The sequence below is a fragment of the Vulpes lagopus genome, chromosome 4 (genome assembly GCF_018345385.1).
Source record: "Vulpes lagopus strain Blue_001 chromosome 4, ASM1834538v1, whole genome shotgun sequence".
Taxonomy (NCBI): Eukaryota; Metazoa; Chordata; class Mammalia; order Carnivora; family Canidae; genus Vulpes; species Vulpes lagopus.
This window is the reverse complement of record NC_054827.1, coordinates 132,919,387-132,945,871: the sequence shown is the minus strand read 5'-3', so window position 1 is coordinate 132,945,871 and position 26,485 is coordinate 132,919,387. Positions and strand designations below refer to the sequence as shown.

The following is a 26,485-nucleotide window of genomic DNA, read 5'->3' as shown; positions in this document are numbered from 1 at the left end:
TGTTCTTTCCATAAGAAAAAAAATACCCACACATACACCCAAGGCACAAAGAGAAACATCTAAGACCAACATGAAATTTTATAACTGAAGAGTAGTTGACAAAACTTCAAACAGAAGTAATCATTTATGACGGCAGAAAGAATTAAAAAAAAAAGAATTCTTTCTGCATCTCCGACAATGTTTCCAAATTTCTCATCAACTATGCAGCTTGATACTACTACTGATATTTACAAATTACATAAATTGTTTAGTATATTAAGCACCCTTAGGGAATATAAAAAACATAAAGAAATAGTCCCTGTTTTCTTTAGGATTTTTTATTTGAGAGAGAACGCATGTGCACACATGCACAGCAGTGGGTGAGGGGCAAAAGGCTAAGCAGACTCCTTACGCGACAAAGGAGCCAGGGGTAGGGTTCAATTCCAGGACCCTTGAGATCATGACCAGAACCAAAGTCAGACGCTTAATGGACTGAGCCACCCAGGTGCCCCAATCCCTATTTTCAACAAGACTATATATACATATTAATCTTGTTATTATAAAAATAAAGTTTAAAAATTCTGCATTTAGACGTTCTCTTTGTTCCTTTTTTAAAAATTATTTATTCATTTCAGAGACAGAGAGTATGAGTGGGGGAGGAGGAATAAGGGCAGATGGAGAGGGAGAAACAGACTCCGCACTGAGCAGGGAGCATGACTCACGGCTCCAATCCCAGGACCCTGAGATTTTTTTTTTTTTTTTTTTTTTTTAGGACCCTGAGATTATGACCTGAATTGAAGGCAGATGCTCAACTGACTGAGCCACTCAGGTGCCCCTCCTTCCTCTTTGTTCTTCATACATTTTTTTCCTTTCTCATTTTGACAATAAAAAAAAGTTTGTTAAAAAAACAGCATTCTCTCTATACACATTTGTTGTCCTAATCAAAATGGCTCCTAAAGGGATCTAACATTAACAATATTTTTTGCAGTTAGAATCAGTAAACTAGACAAAGCAATTTCTCACAAGAAGCAGTTTCTAAAGGTTTAACTTTCATGTTATAGTGGCCTATTGTTTTTGGTTCCAGGATATAATTCAGTGTGTGTATGTGGCGAGGATCCCCCCACCAACAAACAATTCTCTGGACCCCAGCAGGATGTCCTACAATTCAACTCAATTCTGACACTGTCTATCCTGAGACAGCATCGGTTCCCACTGGTTAAGGGTTCAGTCTTAAGCGACTGCCTCCCCTCTCCCCACCAGACCTCAGTTGTAAGCCCAGGTTGTTACCTATTCTTCTGACCAACTGGCTACCCCCTCCTTTCTTGGGTCTGATGAACTTGCTAGAGCAACTCACAGAACTCAGAGCAATATTTTACTTAGCAGATTACTGGTTTATTATGAAAGGATATATAACTAAGGAATAGCTGGATGGAAGAGATACACAGGACAAGATATGTGGAAAGGACAGGGAGCTCCTGTTCTGTGAGCTTGCCACTCTCCCTAAATCTTCACATGTCCATCAACCTGTAAGTCTCTCTGAACCTTGTCTTTTTTCAGTTTTTAATGGAGGCTTCCTTACAGAAGTTTGACAGATCAAATCACTGGTCACTGGTGACTGAACTCAATTTCCAGTCCCTCTCTCCTTTCCAGAGGTCAGAGGATAGTTCCAATCCTCTAATCATGTGATTGGCTCCACAAAGAACCAGTCCTACCCTTAGGGGAGGTCCAAAAGGCACCTCATTAACATAACAAAAACAAAACAAAAACATCTTTGCAGCTCTTAGCACTTAGGGAAATTTAAAGGGTTTTAGTTCTGTGCCAGAAATGGGGGACAAAGACCCAATATATATTTCTTATGTTAATCAGGTTACACCTTCTATCATTCTCACTGAACTATAGAAAAGTTAAATTAAAATAGGAAGCATTTGATGATTGTTACTGAATAGCATCTTTCTCTCCCCTTTCTTCTTTTCTTCTTTTACCTCCTCCAGGAACTATACCTATGCTAATATATACCAACCAGCCTTGAATTTCAGACTTCTAAACACAACTGCTGAGAGGCCACACACCATTGTTTTCCTACCCTTCTCTTGGCTATCCAATCACTCAAGTTAGAAATACAGCAGTCATTCTTGATGTAGTGGTCTAATCCCTATTCGTCCTTTAAGATTCAATTCAGGAATCACTTATTCTAAAATAAGGTATTCCCATTTCCACTCCTGCCTGGGATGGCTGCTTTTTTGTGTGTGTTACCAAAGCATATGATTCTATCAGAATACTTACGATACCATGTTCTTGACCGAAATACTTGTCTGCCTCTGTCACCTAATTGCAACCTCAGTGAGAGACCACATATAATACAATTTACTAAATTATGCAGTGAATTATAATGATGTAAGCTTGATCAAGGGACAACCCAAAATTTAGCCTTCAGAAGATATAATGTATATTTGGATAACTCTGTAGGGGAGGTTAATTAAGGTGCAGTCCATGAACGACTCATATCTGAATCACTTTGTTAAAAAGAGAGATTCAGGATCCCTCTCCACTTATTTTAAGAATTCCTTGTGTTTGTCATAAATACGTAATACCGTAAGAATTACTTTTCATTTACATCTTATAGGGCAGTGCAAGGGGTCTTGTATTAGGTCATATTTAAAATTTCATTTTATCTTATTCTAACAATCATGAGGTAGATAAAACTTAAAGATGAAGAAAAGGAAGCTCAGAAATATTGAGTAAGTTACTAACAGTCAAAATGGTAGTAAATAGCATACTGAAATTCAAACCTAAGACTGTCTCAAATGCTCAATGAGTAAGCTTCCTGGAAAATCTTGACATTCAAGTCATAGGGAGGGTGCTAGAGCATAAAATAGCAACCAGAGCTCATGCTATGCCAAATATGTGATCCTTCTCTAGAACCAAGGTACAGAAACTCAAAACCTAAAGTCCAAAGGGAAAGCAAACCTATACAGCATATATCCTAATGCCATTGCTCATGCTTTCTCACTCACTATAGCATCATCTATATATGTATTAATCCACAGTATGTGTTTATTGTTATTCCTTGCTCAAAGTATTAGATCTCCATTCCCACAAATTCTGTTACTGAGTAATGCTACTGTTACTGAGTAATGTTACTGAGTAAGAAGTGATTGTCATTTAGAAAAAAAGGAAGTGGTAGTATATACATATAAGCAGGGACACAGCTCTATGTAGCTCTCAGAATGAAAGCTACATAAAATGACAGAAACTAAATTTTATATTTGTGTATTTCTTTATTCTTTTCTTCTATTCTAGAATGAAACTATCAGGAAAAAAGGAATGTGATACTAGAAGGTATATATAACTAGTACCAGTAGCCCTTAGGGAGAAAGACTAAATGATATAGATATTCTGAAAAATAGCAAAAACTTTATGAACAGTAGTCATTTTCCTGAGTGTTTAAAGGGTATTATAAATCCTATTTTTAGATGAAAGAATATGTAGATAAGTTAAATAATATGCTCAGAATACACAAAGCTAATGTAAAAGCCAGAAAATATATTACTGTGAAAAATTCACCAAAGAAAATAAAGAATATGAATAGCAGAAATCTTTTCTTCCAGAATAGAGTTCTATTAGCTATTCCATGGACCATTACTTAAAATATCCTCAGAATAATTTCCCTTCCAAAAAGCACCATTACCATGCTCTTTCCAGGGCAACTGCTGTGCTCATCTCTACTTTCCTGGTTGCTAAAATCAGGAGTGCTGATTGGCTATACTGCATGGCTGTGGTATTCATCCTGAGATATTTTGGTTACAAACATCTGTTTTGCATATACTTTTTGGATTTGGAAACTTAGATATTTATGGTCTGACAAATAGTAGGAATTCATGTTACTGCCATTTTTTCAAAGTCAAGCTCAATTTCTGTTTTCTTAGACCAAAAACACCACTTGATTATTCTTTCTCAAGGTCATTTGTTGAGCAGTAGTAAGTTTGTACTGGCTCTTCCGGCAAACAATGGAATGTATAGAAAGAACACTATTTAGGACCTATGAGATCTAGACTCTACCTGCAGCTCAGCCACAATCACCAGCTATAAAATACTGGACAAGAAACCTTAAAATTCAATGTCTTTATTTGTAAAATGAAGTGGTTAAACCAACTCTTTATTTGTAAAATGAAGTAGTTAAACCAACTCTCTTTCTTTTTAAAGATTTTATTTATCTGAGGGAGCGAGAGCAAGTGAGCCCACATGTGCAAGCCAGAAGAGGGGCAAAGGGAGGAGAAAGAATCTCCAGCAGACCCTAGTTGAGCATGGAACCTGATGCAGGGCTCCATCTCATAACTCTGAGATTGTGACCTGAGCTGAAATCAAGAGTAGGGTGTTTAAACAACTGAGCCACCCAGGAGCCTCTAAACCAAGTATTTCTAAGGTCCTTTAAAGATATTTCTTTTTTTTATATATATTTTTAAGAATTTATTTATTTATTAATGAAAGAGAGAGAGAGAGGGAGAGAGGCAGAGACACAGGCAGAGGGAGAAGCAGGCTCCATGCAGGATCCTCTCCAGGATCAGGCCCTGGGCCGAAGGTGGCGCTAAACCGCTGAGTCACCTGGGCTGCCCAAAGATATTTCATTCTAGGATCCAATTATATTAGCAGATACCCTGCAGGACATAGTATTCTGAAACTATAATTCTAAATGCCAAAGAAATTAATGAAATCTTTAAACATTTGCAGCAAACTACTCAACTCAAAAGTACAAAGGCTGAGGAAGTCTGGGCACGTGGCATATCCTTATCCCTAGGACCAAGAGGAGTCCACTGTTCTCTTCCCTAAATTAGCTTCTCCTTAGCTCTTCCTAATTCCGGGTCTTTTTAGATCTGCTTAGGTAACTAATATCCCTAGAATGAATAAAAAATACCTATTCCATGCTCTCAGACCACGTTGTATATACATCTATTATAGCCCTTATCCCTTTATCACATAAATAATTATGACACTCTATTTCTTTCTACAACAAAACTATACATAAATATCTGAAATAATTTTCTTTTCTCTTATTCTTTCTTTTCATTCATTCATCTCTTATGTAAGCCTGGTCCCAAACATAGCAGTTATGACATACGTGTAATACCACAGAAATACAATTTATTTAAGTCCTAAAGGGCATCACAGGGCCAGGTATTAGGATATATATACACACATACACATGCAAAATCTTCTAACAACCCTATGAGGTCTTTAACATTTAAACATAAGAAAAATGAGGCTGCAAAATATTGAAGAACTTACTAAAGGTCACACTGGTAGTAAATGGTATAGCTGAAATTCAAACACAAAACTCTCATAAAATGCTGAATAAATGAATGGATCAAGTTTTCCTTCCTGGTATTTTCAACGAATATTGGTTTTCTATAAAATAAAGAATCCAGGAATAGAATGTAGACAAAAGCCTAAAAAGGGATTATCTCATCATCTATAAATGCATATATGGTGATATAACCATTACTAAATTTTTGATAAGGTTTACTTCCATGTTAACACATGAGTGAAGAAAATGCATACATACATGAGGATTTAGAAAATTCTATTTACTTAACAACTGTCTACTAAATACAAACGTACTGTCTTTCTCAATTCCTAGCAGCAACCTCCCTGGCTTAGTTCTCTAGGGGTTTTCCTGGAATGTGGCTAAACAGTGGTAAGAGAACTAAGCTGACCACAGATATACTCCTGGGTAATTTAGGGTTCGCTAAATTGTTAAATAACACAAATAATTTATGCAAAGCAGACTTTAGTAAAATATAAATTTCAACAAGCAAAGCTAAAAGAACACATGTAGAAGTATCATTTACTAACCACACAGACATCTGCCTGTTTGCATGAACAGGTTGGGCTGATTAGTAACTCCAGCTGAGACCGCAATTTCTCATCATCACCAAGGACCTGGTTAAATTTCTTCACAAAATCTTGTGCTTTCCCAGGGTCAGGCAAATTCTCTATAAAATTGAAAGAGAATCAGTATTATAAAAGAAAAACTACTAAACTAAAAGTAAGCTTTCTAAAAAATAATATGGAGCTATCAAAAGACATCAGCTTAATTGGTTCTCAGAAATAAAATTAAGAGGATTATTTTCTCTTACTTGGTATTAAATTGATAGTTCCAGTGTGTAAATTATTTGTTTTGATGTTTACACACACATGCACACACACACAAAGAGAGTGAATAAACAAACTCACTTGCTATGGTCATCAGTTTTCCAAACATGGCAGAACAGTTAGCCTCTGACTGAAATTTAAAACAAAAACAAAAGAAGTCAAATGTGCTACCAAATTTCTGTAAGAAAATCCAAAATTACAAATTTAAAGCAAAACAAAACAAAAAACAAAAAAACATCACAAACCAGCCACAAGAAAATCTACACCCTAAATTGATAACAAAGAATTATGGAGTAGCTAGTTACAACAAGCAGAAGGAAAGGTGAGGTCAGAAGGAAGTTCTTTAAAAACTAAAAAAGAGTACATAACTTCCATAGGAAAAACATTTTGCCAGAAGACTGAACTGAAGATAATCAAAACAATTATCATATCAAAATTATTGTGAAACCATACATCAAAGAAAATTAAAAATGTGAAGAGTAGAGAAAAATTTCTTCCTGAATAGTTCCTATTAACTATTTTGTGGCCTATTACTTGAGAATATCACCTCGCTTCCAAAAAGTAATTCCATATAGTCCAACACAATAAAGTATTACTTTATTACTAAATTTGTATGGAATTTTAGTAATTTGAATTAGAAATTGGTAAACTATGGTCCTATGGACCATCTGTTTTTGTTAAAGGTTTGCTGAAACACAGTCACATTCATTCATTTACAGATGGTCTATGACTGCTTTTGTAATTTTACAAAGGCAGAGTTGAGCATTTCACCAGAGACTTTATGGCTAGGAAAGCCTAGATTTTTACAATCTGATCATTTACAAAAAAAGTTTGCCAACCCTTGCTTTAGCATCAATAGACCCTTGAAGAATCTCTAAGATTCCCTAGTTAAGAACATCTCTTCTAGCAAACACATTTAGAAGTATATTAGAAAGTATACTAAGAAATTATACAAGTTTCTTTCCCTCATCTTCCAGAAGACTTTTTTTGTTAATTTGACTTTGCCATATTTATAAGATTGGTACCTGATGTGATACTGACTCTACACTGAGGGACCCAAAATCATGGAGTAAAAAAAAAAAATCACGATTTCTCATAACATTTTATCTTGAGGTTTAATTATAATTATTTGAAAATTAATGAACAATGTATAAATTCTTAGTATCTAAAATGATAAACTAGAAATTATCATTTCTTTGTTCATGCTACAAAGTAAGATTTTGTTATATTCTCTACAGTGAAAATTTAACTTGGAAAACTACAGAATTTATGCATTACTGACATTTGGAAAACAGAATAGTTTTTACCTGCTTCATAGTAGGTACAGAAAAACTGAATAATGACATAACAAACTATTAATTTAAACAAATCTTGAACCTACTGTAGGTTGCTTGTGCAAATCCAAGAGTTCTCGTACATGACTTCGAAGCATGTTCTGACATTTCCACATTTCATTGAGAGCTCTGTTAATAAAGTTACAAATATGAAAAAAATATGTAATATAACAATTCTGGTAATTATTCAACTTTACTACTTTTCTTGTTGCATGGTATATATCTATACCATGCTTCTACATCTACCTAAAATTTTAAACACCAGTACCAATAAATTTTTATTTATAGGATTAAGTAAGGCAGGTTAGTTTAAAATGGTAAATAAAAGGATTCTTATGAGAAAAAATACTTGAGAAGTTTAGAAAGATGAAGAGGATCTTTCTAGGTAAATGAAGGGACTGAAAAGACCTTTTTTTTTGTTTTTTAAAGATTTTATTTATGTATTTGAAAGAGAGTGGGAGCAAGTGAGCACAAGCTGGGGGTAGTGACAAAAGGAGAGGGAAAAGCAGACTCCCCTCTGAGCAGGGAGCCAGACCTGGAGCTCCAACTCAGGATCCAGAGCCAAAGGCAGAGGCATAACCGACTAAGGCACCCAGGTGCCCAGGGACTAAAAGACATTCTAAGCAGAATCAGAATGTTATAGTACCAAAAAAGACAAAATGTCATCAAAATGGTTGGGATAGAAAACTTTATTTATTTATTATTTTTTAAAGATTTATTTATTCATGAGAGACACACACAGAGAGAGCCAGAGACACAGTGGGAGAAGCAGGCTCCATGCAGGAAGCCCGACGCGGGACCCGATCTCAGGTCTTCAGGATTACACCCTGGGCCGAAGGCGGCGCTATATCAATGAGCCACCAGGGCTGCCCAGGATAGAAAACTTTAAAAAATTTTTTATAGATTTGAAGCACAAAGTATGAATGAAGTAGCACCAGGAAGCTGGAATATACTATAGAAAAGGATCAGATCATAAAGGCATTTTCATGGCAGGCTAAGAGATACTTATGCATAAAGAGCTGCAGAAATGAACTTCTTAGAAATGATGTAGATTCAAGACATCAAATTTAACTTGAGTGTCCTTATTCTTCTAGCTTCCTTTCTCTCCATGAAAGCAGATTTTCTTCTTTCACAAACCCAGTCCATAATTCCAGGTGCCCAGAAGGATCTCTGAGACATTAGTCTATATTAGAGTATTATTTGCCAATATTTTGAACTATAAAGAGACCAAAACTTTAGGCCAGGGATTTACTACCCAGGGTGAGCATTAGGAATCATTTGTAAATTAAAAAAAAAAAAAAAAAAAAAGGCTAATGGCTCCTAATGTAATACACTAATGTTATAACATGACCTCTGTAGAATTTCTGCTGAAAATGCATAATCTCAGTCGAATAATGAGGAAACCTTGGATGAAACCAAATTGAGGGACTATTCTACAAAACTAGACTGGACCATGCATACTCTTCCCCGATCATCAAAGTTATCAAAGACAAAGAAAGACCAAGGAATAGCTCCAAATTAAGAAACTAGTGACCTGACAACCAAATATGCAATCTGCAATCCTAAAAAGGGGGGGAAAAACCCCATAAAGCACACTATTGGAACAACTGAGGAAACTTAAATACACATTAGGTTAGACAGTTATATCAATGTTAAACCTCTGGATTTTGATAAGAGTTACATAAGAAAATATCCTTGTTCTTAGGGAATATACACTGAAATATTTAGAGCTAAAGGAATCTAATGTCTGCAAATTACCCCCAAATGGCTCAGAAGAAAATATTTATGTAGAGATAAAGAAAAAGTATATGCAAATCGCAAATGATAGCGCATATGATGAATCAGGATAAAAGGGATATCATAATGTTTTGAACTATTCCCACAACTTTTCTCTAAGTTTGAAATTATATGGAAGTTAAAAGACAAATACATAAGATATAATATACAAATATTGTAAGTATAATAATACACACATACACACAAGCTGAGGTTCTTTTCAGAAGAATCAGAATTCTCAACAGGACATTTTTACTTTTTAAAAAGCTTTATTACTGTGGAGGACCACACATCCTAGCAAGCCTTGGACAGCTGAAGTTTATGCCAATTGCCTGATCAAAAATATTAATAGTGCCTTTCAGTTTAAAAAATATCCCAGTTCAAACAACCAATCATGTGGTCATTCTACATAGAGGTGATTTTGATATGCTTTCCTAAAAAAGAAGCAGTATTAAGTTCTTAGAATTAGTACTGTAAAGCTACAATAGTGTAATTTAGATCCCCTTCAACAGGTAGGGGAGTAATTTTGATATGGGGATTTCTTTGAATCCCTGAAACTATATTACCAACCCAGTTTCTAAATATGTCTACACATTTGGGAATATTTTTTGCTTTTAATTTATCTGAACTTATAAAATGTTTCTCTATAAATATTTATCTGAAGCTCTCTTTTTTGTCTTAAAAGAGTGTGCGCAAGTGTGCGAGGGTAGGGCGCAAAGGGAGACAAAGAATTGTAAGCAAGCTCTACACCCATCATGGAGTCCTACCCAGGGCTGGATCTCATGACCCTGAGTATCATGATGTGAGCCAAAACCAAGAGTTGGATACTTAACGGAGATACCCCTGAGGTTCTTGATTCAACCAGAAGAAGCAACAACCCTATCAATAATTAGATAAGGTGAAGTCGTTTTTACAAAATTGTTAACTCCAATCATTTAAAAAGTAACTTACTTAAAAAAATAATAATGAAATAAAATAAATAAAAAGTAACTTACTTGACAGCATTTGGATCCAAACTAGCGTATAAATAATACAAGCATTTCATTCTCTCTTCTGTTTCCAGGTTGTGGGGGACAAGATACTGAGCAAAGATTTTCTCTACCAACAGTCTATGAAACAAAAAATTCCAGTAACATAATTATTGTTTTTCAGAAGGAACAGCCCTTTTATATTTTAACCATCTCCTGCAAAGATACCAGCCTTATGTGTACAAATACAAAGGAAAAGATTAATAGGTGACCAGACCCTTGCCTTCAAGTATGGTTTTTATTTGGTGGTGGTTGTTTTCTTGAGAAAACTCTATTCTCAACATGGGGCTTGAACTCACGAAATTAAGAGTTGCATGCTCTACTGACTAAGACAGGCAGGAACCCTGGAATACAGTTATTTTTAAAGCTGGAGCAATGGTTGCTATTTGTGGCTTTACTTTTTAATTTGTCAGTATGGGACATTTGTTCTACAAGGGTTATATGTTATTACTAAACACAGGGTTGCTAGGCTGTTCCAGCTCTTCTTCACCAGTCCTGAGATACAGGAAATTACTTAACACTACATATAAAGCTATGATCAAGAACAGCTAATTCTCAAAAACAAAACAAAACCCCAACAACACACAAAAACAAACAAAACACTAATTTCTTCCAATTACAGTCCAATTCTTTTCTCATGTTGTCATTTAAAAAAAAAAAAATCAAGGGGATCTCCCTTCATATTACTTCCTGAAAATTTAGCTTTTCCTGTGTACATCTGATCTCCTCTCCACAGTCTAAATCCCTTATTGATACTGGAATAACCTTCTTGCTAAGCTAATATTTATTATTCAATATCACTAGAATGAGACAATATAAGAAATCCTCATTAATCAATGAAATACACAGCCAGTGATACTAAAGTAATCAAATTCTATAAAACATTGCAAAGTATTTTGCAAAAACTAAAATCATTACAACCCAATACAGAATTATAAGTAACATTAAAAAGTTGAAAACAACATAAGTCCTTATCAGAAGAAAAAAAAATTTGTAACCAAGTATGGGGATGGATGTTAAGTTGACATACCCCGGTGATCTTTTCCAAGTATATACAAATACAGAATCATTACGTTGCATACCTAAAACCAATGTAATGTTATATGTCGACTATACCTTCAGCATCATTATGTTCCATACCTGAAACTAATGTGTTATATGTAGACTATACCTCAATAAAAAAACATCACTGCTTCTATTGATACCTACAGTGTTGCAAAAAAGTAAAAATAATAACTAACAGTTACTGAATAGTCCCATATTGCCAGGCATTGGGCTAGGAACATTTAGGTTCATTTTTAAATTTAATACACGTAACCACCTTGTAAGGGAAGCTTTATTATTACATTTTAGATAAAACTAAGATGCACAAGAAGTCAGCTGTGCAGAAGCACATGTCTAATAAGGGGCAGAATGAATATCTGGTCTCTGGTCTGCCTCCAAAGCCCATAGATATTTCACTAATTATGCTACTTAACAATTTCTGCCAGAGTCTTATTTAAACATAGTATGTATAAATACATAGAAAATAATTTCTTAATCTAGAAATAATTTAAAAATTAAAAAGTAAATTGTTTAAAAAATTAAAAGCACTTTTATATTCGACCATTCTACCAATGTCAGACTCACTTGTCATCGATGCTATTTTGATAATAAATATGCAAAAGTTTGTCCTTTATCCAGCTGACTTTCTCTGCAGCTTCCTTTCCTGCTTCACCATGAAGACAGTATTTCTTATAAAGCTGAGCCAGACCCATCATAGCTTCTTTTCTTACTCGCCACTAAAAAGTATAAAGTTCATTGGATAAGTGAGATACCAAACTTCAGTATAATAATCTGCAGAAATTGGCATTTCTTCAGTAGGCTGTATAATCAGACTTATACATACATAAACTGGCATAATATTTATTTTCCTAAGAAGCAACATATTGCTTTATCAACAACTTTGAATACATTCCTATTTATAAATCAGACTATTTTAAAAATTGCCTAAATACTAACTCACCAATTTTTTATTTCCCTCATAGCCAAGCAATCAGTAGTAAATCTTAGAGATGATTTCATTAGATTCCATCTAAAAAAATTTGCCCAAGTTTTAGCAGTGATGAAATGGTAAAGAAGAAAGAAGAAAGTACAGATTTACTCTGTAACCAAAAGCCCTATCATCTGGAATGTTTTACCCTAATTACATTCCTTTTGATATTAACTTAGAATAAGAAGAATAGAATTTAGTATCAAGATCCTAGAATTACAAAGTTGGAAAGCACGTAATGATTATTATTTTTTTAAGATTTTATTTATTTATTCATTCATGAGAGATACAGAGAGAGAGACAGAGAGAGAGAGAGAGAGAGGCAGAGACACAGGCAGAGGGACAAGCAGGCTCCATGCAGGGAGCCTCGTGTGGGACTCGATCCTGGGTCTCCAGGATCACACCCTGGGCTGAAGGCAGCACTAAACCACTGAGCCACTCAGGCTACCCTAATGATTATTTTTTTCATAAGAGTTGACTTATTTATTTGAGAGAGAAGCACGAATTAAAAAAGAGAGAGGATGGTCAGAGGGAAAAGCAGACTCCCAGCTGAGGTGGAGACCCAGGGCTGAATCCTGTGACTCCTGGATCATGACCTGAGCCAAAGGCAGACGCTTAATCAACTGAGCCACCCAGGCGCCTCCTTAGTGATCATTTTAAGTGGACCTTACTTTATAGATTAAAGGGGCAAATGATTTACCTAGCCACATACTAGTTAGTGGAAGAAGACTCTCTGGGACTTCTAAAGACTGGAAGAGTTTACTAGGAGAAAAGAAAGGTGGCAGGAGGAAGGCAGGAAAAAAAGGAGACCATAAAAACCTACAGTTAGAACCATGACAGTGAGACAGAATTAAAAAATAACCAAGAAAAATATTTGTCTCAATAACAAATCAGAGTATATAATCTTTTGTTTATTTACATTAATATAACTTTATAATTTTTTGTATAATTTCCTCTTAGGCAAGATGAATGAAACTATGAAACTTTGAATGAAACAAATGAAACTTTGTTCCTATATAACAGGTAACAGATGCTGTTTGACATTTCTCACATGAAACCAAAAAATGTAAGCAATGCAATCTAAGATTAAGTCCTGTCCCCATATTTTATACAGGAGAAACAAATTTCAGAAAGGCTATACCTAAGATCATCTAATTTATTACACCAAAATCTGGGACCTAAAATGTCCAGTAGAAGCTATTTAACCACATCATGCAGCCTCAGGAAGACTCATGTATTCAACTATTTCAGAAACTATCAACAAACATAAGCAGAATCAGGAGTGAAAAATGTTTCTAAAAGGAGGAAATAACACAAAAGGTTAAATCTTAAATCAAGTGTGTGTATGGAGGTGGGGGCAAGCAGGGGGGTTACCAGCTAACCATTAGTAGAGCATCATTTCATTTAAATTAAACTTTTAAATTTAAATAATTTAAATTATTAAAGTCAAGAGGAAAAACTTGTTCAAAGTTATAATTACTGATACAGCTGAACATATTAAACACTGCTCATTTGACGTTATCTGCCTCTGCTAACAAAAGTTATTAGACTTAAAAACTATCTCTTGCTATATTTTATAACCAAGAAATACAATTTTCTTCTGAGACTATTGGTAAACGACACTAGTTTTAGGAGGACAGTGTGTTTTCAACCTATACCTCAAATAAAACAGCACACTACAAAAGTAACTTTTGTTGAAGACGTTAATACATTTAATCAGCCTGCCCTGCATGTTCTCTTGCTTACAGTTGACACTATTCCTTAGCAACTGCTTTTGTTGTTCTCAGTACTACTCTTCCTTTTCAACTCATGTTTTTAACTAACCACAGAAAGGAAATCACACAAAAAAGTAAATGAACATACATTCTGCCCTTAGCTGGGCATGGAAATATAGAAATATCACTTTCATATAAAGTATGCTATTCTTTTAGTTCAATGAATGACAGATCCAGCTAAGTATATACAACATGATCACTTTTGAAAATGCTAACTATAAGAAAAAAACATAGGTGATCAATCTTTTGAAATTCATCATATAAGTGAAAAGGTAAAATAAAACTTTAGAAATCATTTAATAATTTTACTTATTTAGCACTTTAAATTTAGTAAATTACAAAAGAATACAATTCCTCAGATCTTACCCGTTTATCCAGTGTTCTTTCTCTTACAAAGCCAAGTAGTTGATCATTTACTAAGGCAAGGTCTCTTTTGGCAGCTGTTATTATAGTAACAATGACATCATGACGAATAGCCTCTTCGGGATCATGGGATCTAACTTTCAAATATTCTGTAAGAAGAGAAAAAAAAACTAAAGCTAAATGTTAGCTATGTTAGCTATGTTATGTTAGTTGTCATGTTCAGAATGACAGAAAAGACTAATGTTTTAGGCTTCTATCCATAGTGAAACAATGTTTGTAAAAAGCGGCATGAATTAAAATCATTTTTGAGGTGGCAATACCCTACATAATCAATCACAAAATAAACTATACCTCATTATTTGCTACTGAAGAGTCATACATCTTTTTTTTTTTTTTTAAAGATATTATTCATGAGAGACACAGAGAGAGGGGCAGAGACATAGGCAGAGGGAGAAGCAGGCTCCCCGTGGGGAGCCTGATGCGGGCCTCAATCCCAGGACCTTGGGCCAAAGGCAGACACGCAACAACTGAGGCATCCCAAGAGTCATACATCTTAATAAAATAATGTATTTTTACCTCAACAATTCTGGAAAAGTTAAAGCACAACACATTAACTGATTTATATATTCAGAACTTAAGATATAATACAAATTAAAAGAAAAATAGTAAAAAATGCTTATAGCAAGGTTGCTGACAGGTATATTTCTGTACATTACACAATATGAAATATAGAATAACATTCTATGATCTCTAAAAAAGATTCCTAAATAATTATAATACAAACAAAACCAAAACAAAAAGTGTTTCTTTTCTTGGTAAACAATATTTTGATAAAAGCATTTATTTGCTAATACCAAATAAGCAGGTTCAAACGCTCTATGTTCAAGTGGAGAGTGAGAAATTCTAGTGTACTCCAGGAGATAATCGCTTTCTGGCTTATTAAAATAGATTATGTTACTATATTTAATTACCTCATAGGTATAATGATTTGTGCCCAAACCACATGTGTACCTCTTCAAACTCTGATTTCCAAAAAATTCTAAAAGATTACAGTATGAAGATTTCAAATGCAATTTTATTGTATAAATATGAAATCATTTGTTAGCCCAGCACAGATAAAAATCTGAAATAGTGCCAGAGTAAAAACCTATTGAGATACTAAATTTAGGTCAAAGGCTACATCTAAAATATATTTGTGTGATTATTCTCATATTTGTAATAAATTAGCCAGCTTACCTGTGAGATCCTTTGCTAAATCTGGGTGATTCATTAAACAGTGACTGGCAAATTTCACACTTTCTAATCTCACAGGAACATGAATGTCATTAAATCTACATGGAAAAAGTTGCTAAAGATTAGTTTTAAGGCAAAATAATCATTTTTGATTAAGGCACATTATTATGTAAGGGCCAATAAACAACAGTTACTGAATAGAAAGAGTGTTATCATTAAAACATTTTCAAAAACGTTTACCATTCTAAGATAAATGAAAGTATATGAACACATCCCCCAATCCAAATGACACACTTCGTAGAGCCCCAAATTTAAGAGCTAATTATGATGCAAAAAATAAATATTTAAAACTTATAAAATCTACTTGAAAAAAATTTATAGGGGGAAAATGCTGGAGGAATAAGAGGTAGGAAGCAAATCATAGGAGAGGTAGAGCCAGAAGTTCAAAGATGCATGTGTCATACTGCTTTACAACAAAAAAACGTTTCATATCCTGGGATGACTTGTATTAAAGTACTCTTTTAAAGGTCGAGTATATTATAAAAATGCAATAAATATGAAACACCACATGGAGATCCAAAACTGCACATGATAAAGGTAAACTTAACTCTCAAATTTAAAATGGGCTATTCATTCATTCATTCATTCATTCATGACACAGACAGAGAGGCAGAACCACAGGCAGAGGGAGAAACAGGCTCCCCACACGGAGCCCAATGCGGGACTCTATCCCTGACCCCGGGATCATGACCTGAGCAGAAGGCAGGCACAGAACTGTTGAGTCACGCAGGCATCCCTTATTTATTTATTTGAGAGCTAGAGTGAGTAAGAACGCAAGCCAGAGATGAGGCAGAGGGAGGAGCAGACTCCTCAATAAGCAGGGAGCCTTATGTGGGGCTTGATCCCAGGACCCTGGGATTATGACCTGAGCAGAAGGCAGCCACTTACTGACTGAACCACCAGGGGCCCCTATTACGGGCAATTTAAAAAACATTTGTTAATCACAAATAATCTGTTTTTAAATAGCAAGAATTATTTTTATTTTTGAGTTAATCTCATAAAATAACCAGTTAAAGTCATTTAATAAATGTCTCTGGGATGCCTAGGTGGCTCAGCAGTTGAACATCTGCCTTCGGCTCAGGGCATGATCCCGGAGTCCCAGGTCTAGGTCCCATATAGGGCTCTTTGTGTGGAGCCTGCTTCTCCCTCTGCCTGCATCTCTGCCTCTCTTTCTGTCAGTCATGAATAAATTAATAAAATCTTTTAAAAAAAATGAATGTCTTTCTTTTTTAAAACATTCCATTTATTTGAGAGAGAAAGAGTGAGCACGAGCAGGGGGAGGGCAGAGGGAAAAGGAGAAGCAGACTCCCTGCTGAGTAGGGAGCCCACCTTGGGGCCTGATCCTAGGATCATGACCCCTGCCAAAGACAGCCACTTAACCAACTGAGCCACCCACATGCCCCAAAAATGTCTTAATAAATAAAAATTTAAAAATATATTTTCTTTCCTATGTAAAGATAAAAATTACAATAATTTTATTTTAATAAATCTTGGATTTAGGATTTATAAATTTTCTAACAGCCAGAGAAAAATGAAAATATTACCATTTATGATCAAGTAAATTACAAAGTATCAAAACACTTATTGCTAAATAATTAAGGAAAATAATACAGTGAAACATTATACATTATATACATTATACATTAGTAATACATTAGTAACACTTCAATGAATCAGAGACTGATTATTAGAAATAGCAGTGAACGTAAAATTTTGAATATAAAAAGCCTCTTATGGTTGACTTACTTTTTACCAGTAATTGTTTTGCTCTAAACATTGAGGCAATCACAAGGACAAGACCACTTCTCTGTTTATTGACAAGTACAGTTGCTTCATTCTAAGTTCTCATAAAATCAAGTTTAATTACTCAAAATAGTCAGCATTTATAGACCTTCAAAATGGTCTGTTCTGAGCAAATTAAGATGGTGTCAGAGGTTTCTCAAATATTAAAATATAATTGACAAATCTAACTTGGAATTATTATAATGAATTTACTTTAAGAGCATTTCTAAGCCCACCTTCTAAATCAGTTGAATTAAACAAGATGAATCTAAAATATTCTCCAGAAAAAATAAAACAAGACAAAATCAGAGAGGGAGACAAACCATAAGAGACTCTTAATCATAGGAAACAAACTGAGGGTCGCTGGAGTGGAGGAGGGTAACTGAGTGACGGACATTAAGGAGGGCACATGATGTAATGAGCACTGGGTGTTATATAAGACTGATCAGTCACTGATCTCTACCTCTGAAACAATACATTATTTGTTAATTAACTGAATTTAAGTAAAATTTAAAAATAAAAAAATAAACTTAAAAATAAAATATAAATGTTTTCCAGAATACTAACAGTAAAACTGACTTTTCATGCTTTGAAGCAAAGAAACATGTAAATGGAATGCAAGAGCAAAGATGATAAATTTCAGATTTTTCAACCTTACCATCAAGTTGAATAGATTCTAATAATTCAAAGTTCTTGAGATAGAACATTAAAAGTTATCTGAATGAAGACCAATGTCATTTTCAATTTCAAAATCATACAATACCATATTAGTTCACAACATACATCATTCCATTAAATAAGCTATAGACCTAAAAAAATAAACACTAGTAAATGAATACATTGACAGAAGAATGGCATGGAATGGGTCATTATATCTTCAGTTTCATGATTTAAAACTCTTTTAATTTAAAACTCTTAAGATGGAACATTCTCAATCTTGCCTATTTTTCTAATGACATTATTTTAGCACTGAAAGATTAAAAAGTGTTACATGTTAAATAATAAGCACCTTCATAAAAAAATCTGATCTATAATTTGTTTTCCAAGAAAGACAGCAACACAGATACTAAAAAACACCTACCAATTAAAGTTTTGATATGTGTGATTTTAATCAAATGGACCATATTGACTGGCCTCCAAAACATAAGTTAAAATCCATGGAATTGTATGTTCCTTACCGTCCAAGAAAACACTGCCAAAGAGGACGATTCTGTGTTGCCAAATCAGAATCTTTAGAACCAAACAATTTAGCTAAAAGTCGAACAACAGCTAATCGCTCTTCTCCATCATTGCTCTAAGGAAAAAGAGAAAATAAATGAAGCCAAGGGTTTATTCATCAGATTACAAAAAACAACGTAATACATTCCTGAGAAGCTATTTCATATTTCCACTTACAATGATGAGAACTTTAAAATATCATATGCTCACATTTACTATGTGGAAATTAATGTGATTCCATGTAGACTGGTTCTTTGTTCTTCTTTCACAACCCCTCCAACTGCTAATTTATGCCTACTTCACTGTTTGTCTGCAATCTATACAGACATTGTAGAAAAATGAAGATAATCATTCAATTCTTTTTTTAAAAAAAATTTATTTATTTTTTCATGATAGACATAGAGAGAGAGAGAGAGAGAGAGAGAGGCAGAGACACAGGAGGAGGGAGAAGCAGGCTCCACGCTGGGAGTCCAACGCGGGACTCGATCCGGGGACTCCAGGGTCGTGCCCTGGGCCAAAGGCAGGCGCTAAACCACTGAGCCACCCAGGGATCCCCTAATCATTCAATTCTAACATTCCCCTAGGAGTCTCAGAAAAAATTCTGTGAAGGACAAAGCTACAAATAATTCCCACCCTAATAAATTTTTCCTCTTTTTTTTTTTTTTAAAGTAGGCTACATGTCCATTGTGGAGCCCAATGCATGGTGTGAACTCACACCTTGAGATGAAGACTTGAATGCTTAACCAACTGAGCCACCCAGGTACCCCCTGCCATAGTAAATTTTCTTAGCTCCAACATAAACTCTATCAGTTAAGATTTTGATATAAGAAATTTTAATCAAGGATCCCCTAACTTACTGGAGAACCCAACACTGAAGAATGTCATGATTCAAGAAAACTCATTTTAAAAGAAGAACAAGAATGGTAAGAAGATTTAAAAGATCAGGTAAATCGAACACTATTAAAAATCCAAATTTAGTGTGAGGTTGGTTTTTTTTGATAAAGGCCTCAAATTTTCTTATCCTGAATCAAAATATGCTATGAATTGTTTCAGTTTCACTAGTGATGTCACATCTTAATATAAATTATTCTGAAACCATATGGTGTGTGAAACTTTAAAAATCACATATCACTAGCAAAATAAAGGCAGTAACAAAAAGCAATTGGTAACTTTTTCAAGGATTCATATAAAGAGTAATACCAGAATGCTAATAAAGAAATATTTATGGAAAAAGACAGCAAGTTAAAAAAACAAAGACTACAAATAGCTATGAATAGCTTATCTTTCAGGAATAGGAGTTTTGTGGGCTAAAATAGGCAAACTTATCAAACAGAGGTAAAAATGAAAACTGTCTCAAGGTTTAACAATAATAATTACAAAAATGATTTTTTCTGACAAAGTTTTTCTCAAGTAATGAGAGAACAATGTAGATTTGGACCTTTTTAGTCCAATCAACAAACCAATATGAGTTTTTTTTTTTTTAAAGAAAAATGTCAAAAACTAAAATAAGTGGAAGTTTTCTTCTATTTACAAGTGACTATTTCAGTGGCTTAGTGATTATTTCAAATGATGTGACATTTTTAACCTATATTTTTAACTACTGAAACTGAGTAAAAACTCACCCCACCTTTTTAAAATTTAAAATATACTCCTTGAGTAAGACTGAAATATGATTATAATAATGGTAAATTGTTTTTGGTGCAAAAATCATTTGATGTCTTTGAGGTGGTGTCTCCCTCAGTTTACTTTTAGTCCACACATAGAAACCTACAAATCTAGTTCTTTTTTTTTTTTTTTTTTTTTACAAATCTAGTTCTTAATTGCTTCCCACCAACTATCATGTTTAAGGACTGAAGAGGCATGACTTTTCATACTCAGAGTCTATGAAGAGATTGAGAGAAAATATTTTAATGCCTTATACCTAGAAATAATTTGGTATGGAAACATCTTTAGGCTGTTGTTAAAATAAACTTTTAATATTAAAAATAAAACAAAATCTTGTTATCCATATAATATTTTTCATGTAATAGAGTTTCTTAGCTTGATACAACGTTCTCTTATACTACAATAACAAATGTTTATAATGAAGACAATATGGACAATATTTTTTCCATTTTTTTGGAGAGGGAGGGAGGGGGAGAGGGAGACATACACTCTTAAGCAGGTCCCATACCCAGTGTTCATGAGTGGAGGCGACAGAGGAGTGAGGGAGACAAGCATACTCCACACTGAGCACTAAGTCCAATGGGGGTTGGCAACAATGAGATCATGACCTGAGCCAAAAGCAAGAGTGGGATACTTAATACCAACTGAATCACCCAGGTGCCCCCAGTATGGATAATTCCTAACGATCACGTATGTATGCTGAAAGAGTCTGAAAATTGGAGTTCTAATCCTAAGTCTGTTTTAACTGTGCAACTTGGCAAATTATTTCATCTTAAGTTTTTCATCTAAAAATCAGGACTATAAATAAATAAATAAATAAATGAATGAATGAATAAATAAATAAATAAAAATAAAAAATAAAAAACAAAAATAAAAATCAGAACTATAATGTTGGTCCTAACTACACCACAGTTTGACTTAAGGATCAAATAAGATTACTGGATATCAAAAACCTTTCACAAAGCCTAGAATATTAAGCAAATGTAAGCTGTTATCACCCAAGTTCAACTGGGATAGGGGATTGAGGGTCAAGACTTTATGTTTTTTGGGGAGTTATAAATCCCTTACTTAGTTGGCTATACAAAATAAGATATGCCCCAAGTCATACAGTAAAACTTTTGTCCTTGATCTATACTACGGAAGATTCATACAGCTGTGACTAAGACCCTTTGAGCACTCAATCTGAAAGCTTTTGATGTTCTAAAACATACCTACCTAATAATAGTATTTAATAAAATATGTATTATAACGGATAATGCCACTTTTCATATCTATTATTTGTATCACTGTGTTTATCAGATATTCCATAACTAGGACACTTAGAATTTTCACATGTAATTCTCCTATCACACCCAGATTAGAGACTGTTTACTGAAATTAAAAATGTAACTAAATGTAAGAAGATAAACTGTACTCACATTTTATTCTTTTTAAAGAGGAAAACAATATTTATATCTTTTACAATTCTATATAAATTTTTGTCTTAAAGCTTAAAGGACTTAAAAATTATAGTCAGTCCTACCTTTAGTTTGAATTCAAGCTGCGGCATGACAGACAATAATAAATGAGGATCTATTGCAAAAAGTTCCTGAATCAGATCAAATACATGCTCTGACAAATCACTTACGGACGATCTTCCCAGCACCAGGACTTGATTGAAAAACTAAAGGAGATTTAAACAAAAATAAAACATTCATTTCACTTAAAAACGGACAGACTTTTAATAAATGTGAGTCTAAAAAAGATATAATTAGGCATTACATATACAAGTGAAAGGGATGAAACAAAACAGACATTTCAACTACTAATATATAATGGAATAAGTCACTAAAACAGAATAAATTTCTAAATATCTAGCTATGAATGTTACAGCAAAAAAGGTAAAAATGAATTTGTTAGCTTTTTCCAAATTGAGATGGTATTTCTAGAAATCTTGACTTTCATAAAAACAAAAGAGTTTAAAGAATTTTATACAGAAATTTCCTTATAACAGAAAAACTTTAAAGTCTCAATCTTTTTGCATTTTACTTAAGTCTGATTAATTAATCATGAGTGTAGTAATAAAGACTATGTAAAGGTGGGGGCTAAGTTTTTTTTTTAATACCCAGAGAAAATAAAATAACATTTAACTCAGAAGACCAATAGAATAAAAAAGTGATAATTTAAAAGAATGCTAGAACAAATAATCAAAAGCTCCTCCCTGCCAACACATACACACCTAGAAAAAAGATATTTAATTTAAAAAAAATTAAAAATGCTAAAGAGGTAGTTCTATATAACTTAGATAGTACATATTTCTGGCAGTATCATCAAACAATGTATTTCCTTTGAAAAGGAACACATTAGAAGTTAGAAAATATTTATACTGACTATGCAGACCCTGGAAAATATTTTTTTTAAAGTTTTAACAAGATTAAATAATGTACTTATGAAAAATGAATACCAACAGAACACTAATTCTGGAAGGATAAATGAAAGTCTGTTGGCAATGATTATTTCTGAGAAGTGAGAACAGGGTATTCAGAGTTGAAGAAAAGACACCATTCACAGTATATTCTTTTGTGAAAAGAAACTTTTCCTTTCACCATGTTTAAATATTAACTTAGTAACAAAAATAATACTAATACTTCATACCATTAAATTAATATACTCTCACTTAGGTTTTTAATATGTGGAAAATAATTCAACCATAGATAAATGCTACATTCACAAAGATAATCAACTACTAAAGGAAAAAAAACTGCTAAAGGAAAACAATGAAAACTCTAAATGTAAGATAATAAGGAAATGGTTAGGTAAACTACGTATATATGTCAACTGAAAGAAACATTTATAGTCATTTATAAAGAAATAATTTCAAAATACAGAAATATATATTAATATAGAAAATTCAAAATTTATATAGAGTGTGAAAAAAGTTATGATGTGAGCAAATGTGCAACAGAATGAACTGTTACATTAGGAAGAATCATAAATTATTCTAGATTATTGATTTTTAAGTAGAAAAAAACCTTGAATACAGTAAAAAAATGTATTTTTGTTAATATATAACTACCTAAGAAAAGATTTCATAGGAAAGACTTAGAAAAATAAAGATACAAAAAAAGGAGAAAGTGAAAGATATCAGCATAATCAGGAGATAAAAAGAAATATAAACACAAAGGCAGCAAAAGGGATGAGTTAAAGGTAAATTTTTTTTTTTTTTTTTTTAGTTTTTATTTATTCATGAGAGACAGAAAGAGAGAGAGGCAGAGACACAGGCAGAGGGAGAAGCAGGCTCCATGCAAGGAGCCTGACGTGGGACTCGATCCCTGGTCTCTAGGATCAGGCCCTGGGCTGAAGGCGGTGCTAAACCACTGAGCCACCCAGGCTGCCCCTATAGGTAAATTTTTATAAAATATCCTCTATTTTATGCCATCTAAAAATAATGTCAAAGCTTATACTTTATGCTGCTTTTGGGCACATCTGGATATATCAGTTCTTTCACGTATTTGTTTTAAATAGATGAAATCGTTTATACACTAAGGAAAACTATATGTGAAAGGCCTCAATAAATTAATACAATGGATTAAGAATTATATAATTATGGAATAAATATGAACAGAAATACATACATTGGCAATGCATGCCTCAATGGTCTGGACTGTCCTTTTCAATAAGACTTTTGCAAGGTCAAAGGACTGTTTATTTAAGTTCTGAAACACAATAAAAATACACAAAGTTACAAATGAATTCGTGAATTTATGAGACAACCATGACAGTACTATAATTTTCAAATCTACAAACCATAAAGCAAAATATATCACTGAATCCCATTCAAGGTTTTATTCGATATTCTTTAGTCAAGTGGTCTTAAATGCAAAAGCTGCAAATACTACAACTCTAAATCAAAAACTAAAATATATTACACAGCCAAAAGCCAAACCCTCTATCATGTTTAGTTTTATTAAACTGAAAATGGACCCAAGGCTTTTTGGGTTAACCAATTTGAACTGCCAATTATGCCCCCATATCTAAATGAATTTACACACATATACCCTGTCTAACCCACCATCCAAAGTACTTCATTGTCTAATCAATGTGTGATCTAAGAAAGAGTACACCTAGAAAATGTTAAGAAAAATACTTGGTCAACTAGATACTTTTGAAACCTGAAAGTTATGTTTACTCTTCAAGATTCCCAGTGTACTGTAACAAATTAAAGGGTCTGAGAAAGGCCATGGAAAAGACATATTTAATTTTTAAAAACTTATTTGGAAATGGATTTCTTATTTTAAAAAGTACCTGTCAACACCTCTATACTTTGATGCTTTGGACGAAAATGAGATTTATTCACCATCATCTTGCACCTTTCCCAAAAAAGGCTAGGAAACCCTATACTCTAGGTGAGTAATCAGCAAACTTCTCTTGTAAAAACCCAGATGGTAAATATTTTAGGCTTTTTGCGTCCTATAGTTACTGCTGCAACTACACAATTCTGCTAATGAGTGTGAAATAGCCAGAGACAAAATGAAAATGAGTGTGGTTGAGTTCAAATAAATCTTTATTTACATAAACAGGTAGTGGACTAGATTTGGTCCACAAGCCATAGCTTCTTAACTTTTTTTCCATTGGCAAAAGGATAAAATTAGCTCAAAATTAAGCTTTCTATTTCCTGAAATGGTAAATTTTACCATTCTATTTCCTAAAATGGTAAATTCCTAATCATAAAAATATTGTGAATAAAAAAATACATATATATTTTCTGACTAGAATATAAACACCAAATATGTTATCTATTCCTCTAGTTTTTCCTCTCTTATTTTGCCTGACATATACGCTGCCCCCCCCTTTGTCATACTCTCAAAATTTTGGCCAATTATAGATTTATTTGAATTAATAAAATGCAAATAATACTTGGAGGCAGGAGAACTTCTAATTAATTGCCAGTGTAACTGGATACATTGTTCATACATCTGATAACAGGTCACTGAACCATTAGAGGAAAAGAGCAAGAGGGTAAATATCAACAGTAAGGTAGGACTGAGTACAGCCCTGTGGTAGGGCTTGTGGAAAGCTAAGTCCTTCAGTTCCTTAGGAAGAAGTAGCAGAGAGGAACAGAAAGAAGAAACAGGGAGAAACATACAGCTGTGAATCATCTCTTTGCCTTTAACAGTAATCATACAGTTCCAGCTTCTGCCCAAATCTTTTTCTGAAAATGTTCAAGAAAAATGGATTCTGAAAAGAAATACAATCCCTATGTTCCACCATCTGTGTTACAGAGGTGGAAATACATTTTCCTTCCCGCCAAAACCAACATAAAACCCCAACAAAACACCTAACCAAAACAGTACTCTCTCTCCTTCTAATTCCCACATTACGTATGAGTGGTGAATGTGAAGGATTTTTGTGTTTCAGGAAATCGGCAGTACTTCACTGAATGAAAATCTTCTATAATACATGTTAATAAATCTTCTAAAAACAATAGCTATAAAACTGATGTGTTATACTATTTTATTGGGGCTAGAAGTGATAGTGGGAATAATTATGTGAAATCATAAATGGTGGAAAACAATTATTTTTCATGTGTCTAGTACTATCTTTAAACATTAACCCTTAATATCTTCATATTATACAGACCTTATGTGCAGGAATGAGGTTAATAAGAATGGAGTCCAGTAATTCTTGAGTAACTCCATCACCTTCCATGATGATAGAACTCATCAAGTCTAACATGTGCATTTGTACCTTCTTATTGTGGCTATTGCTTTAAAAAAAAAAAAAAAAAGGAAGAAGAAGAAAAGGAAATAAAATCAGGCTTACAAAAATAAAATTATACTTCCCAGTTTAAAACAACTATCTCAGATAAATAATTTCATTTGAAAAAACCATGCCATTTAATGGCAAAGAAATTTTGACTGCTCTATTTACTTTCTCCCTCTGCTGACTATAACAACAGCTGTAAGGTATTGTTGTAAAGTATCTTACAAAACCAAAGTCCTCGAAAATGAATTAAGTCACTACACAATTAGAATTCAAAGGTGAGTTAAAATCAACCAAATGAAAACATCAACTTCAAAGGACATCTTTGCTTACATGTCCCCAGATTTT

At 33.6% G+C, this 26,485-nt stretch overlaps 1 protein-coding gene across 3 annotated transcripts in view; it reads right to left on the bottom strand.

Moving 5' to 3' along the window:
* PDS5A (PDS5 cohesin associated factor A) overlaps nucleotides 1-26,485 on the bottom strand; it is a 154,250-nt gene that overhangs the window by 61,588 nt on the left and 66,177 nt on the right. For all 3 annotated transcript variants that reach the window (XM_041751997.1, XM_041751998.1, XM_041751999.1), the window contains 11 exons: nucleotides 26,015-26,141; nucleotides 24,010-24,090; nucleotides 21,918-22,058; nucleotides 18,691-18,806; nucleotides 15,674-15,768; nucleotides 14,441-14,586; nucleotides 11,897-12,048; nucleotides 10,235-10,348; nucleotides 7,511-7,592; nucleotides 6,211-6,259; nucleotides 5,830-5,969 (listed from right to left, as the gene is read on the bottom strand). In XM_041751997.1, the coding sequence (XP_041607931.1) occupies nucleotides 5,830-5,969; nucleotides 6,211-6,259; nucleotides 7,511-7,592; nucleotides 10,235-10,348; nucleotides 11,897-12,048; nucleotides 14,441-14,586; nucleotides 15,674-15,768; nucleotides 18,691-18,806; nucleotides 21,918-22,058; nucleotides 24,010-24,090; nucleotides 26,015-26,141 (1,243 nt within the window). The remainder of the gene's footprint in view (nucleotides 1-5,829; nucleotides 5,970-6,210; nucleotides 6,260-7,510; nucleotides 7,593-10,234; nucleotides 10,349-11,896; nucleotides 12,049-14,440; nucleotides 14,587-15,673; nucleotides 15,769-18,690; nucleotides 18,807-21,917; nucleotides 22,059-24,009; nucleotides 24,091-26,014; nucleotides 26,142-26,485) is intronic.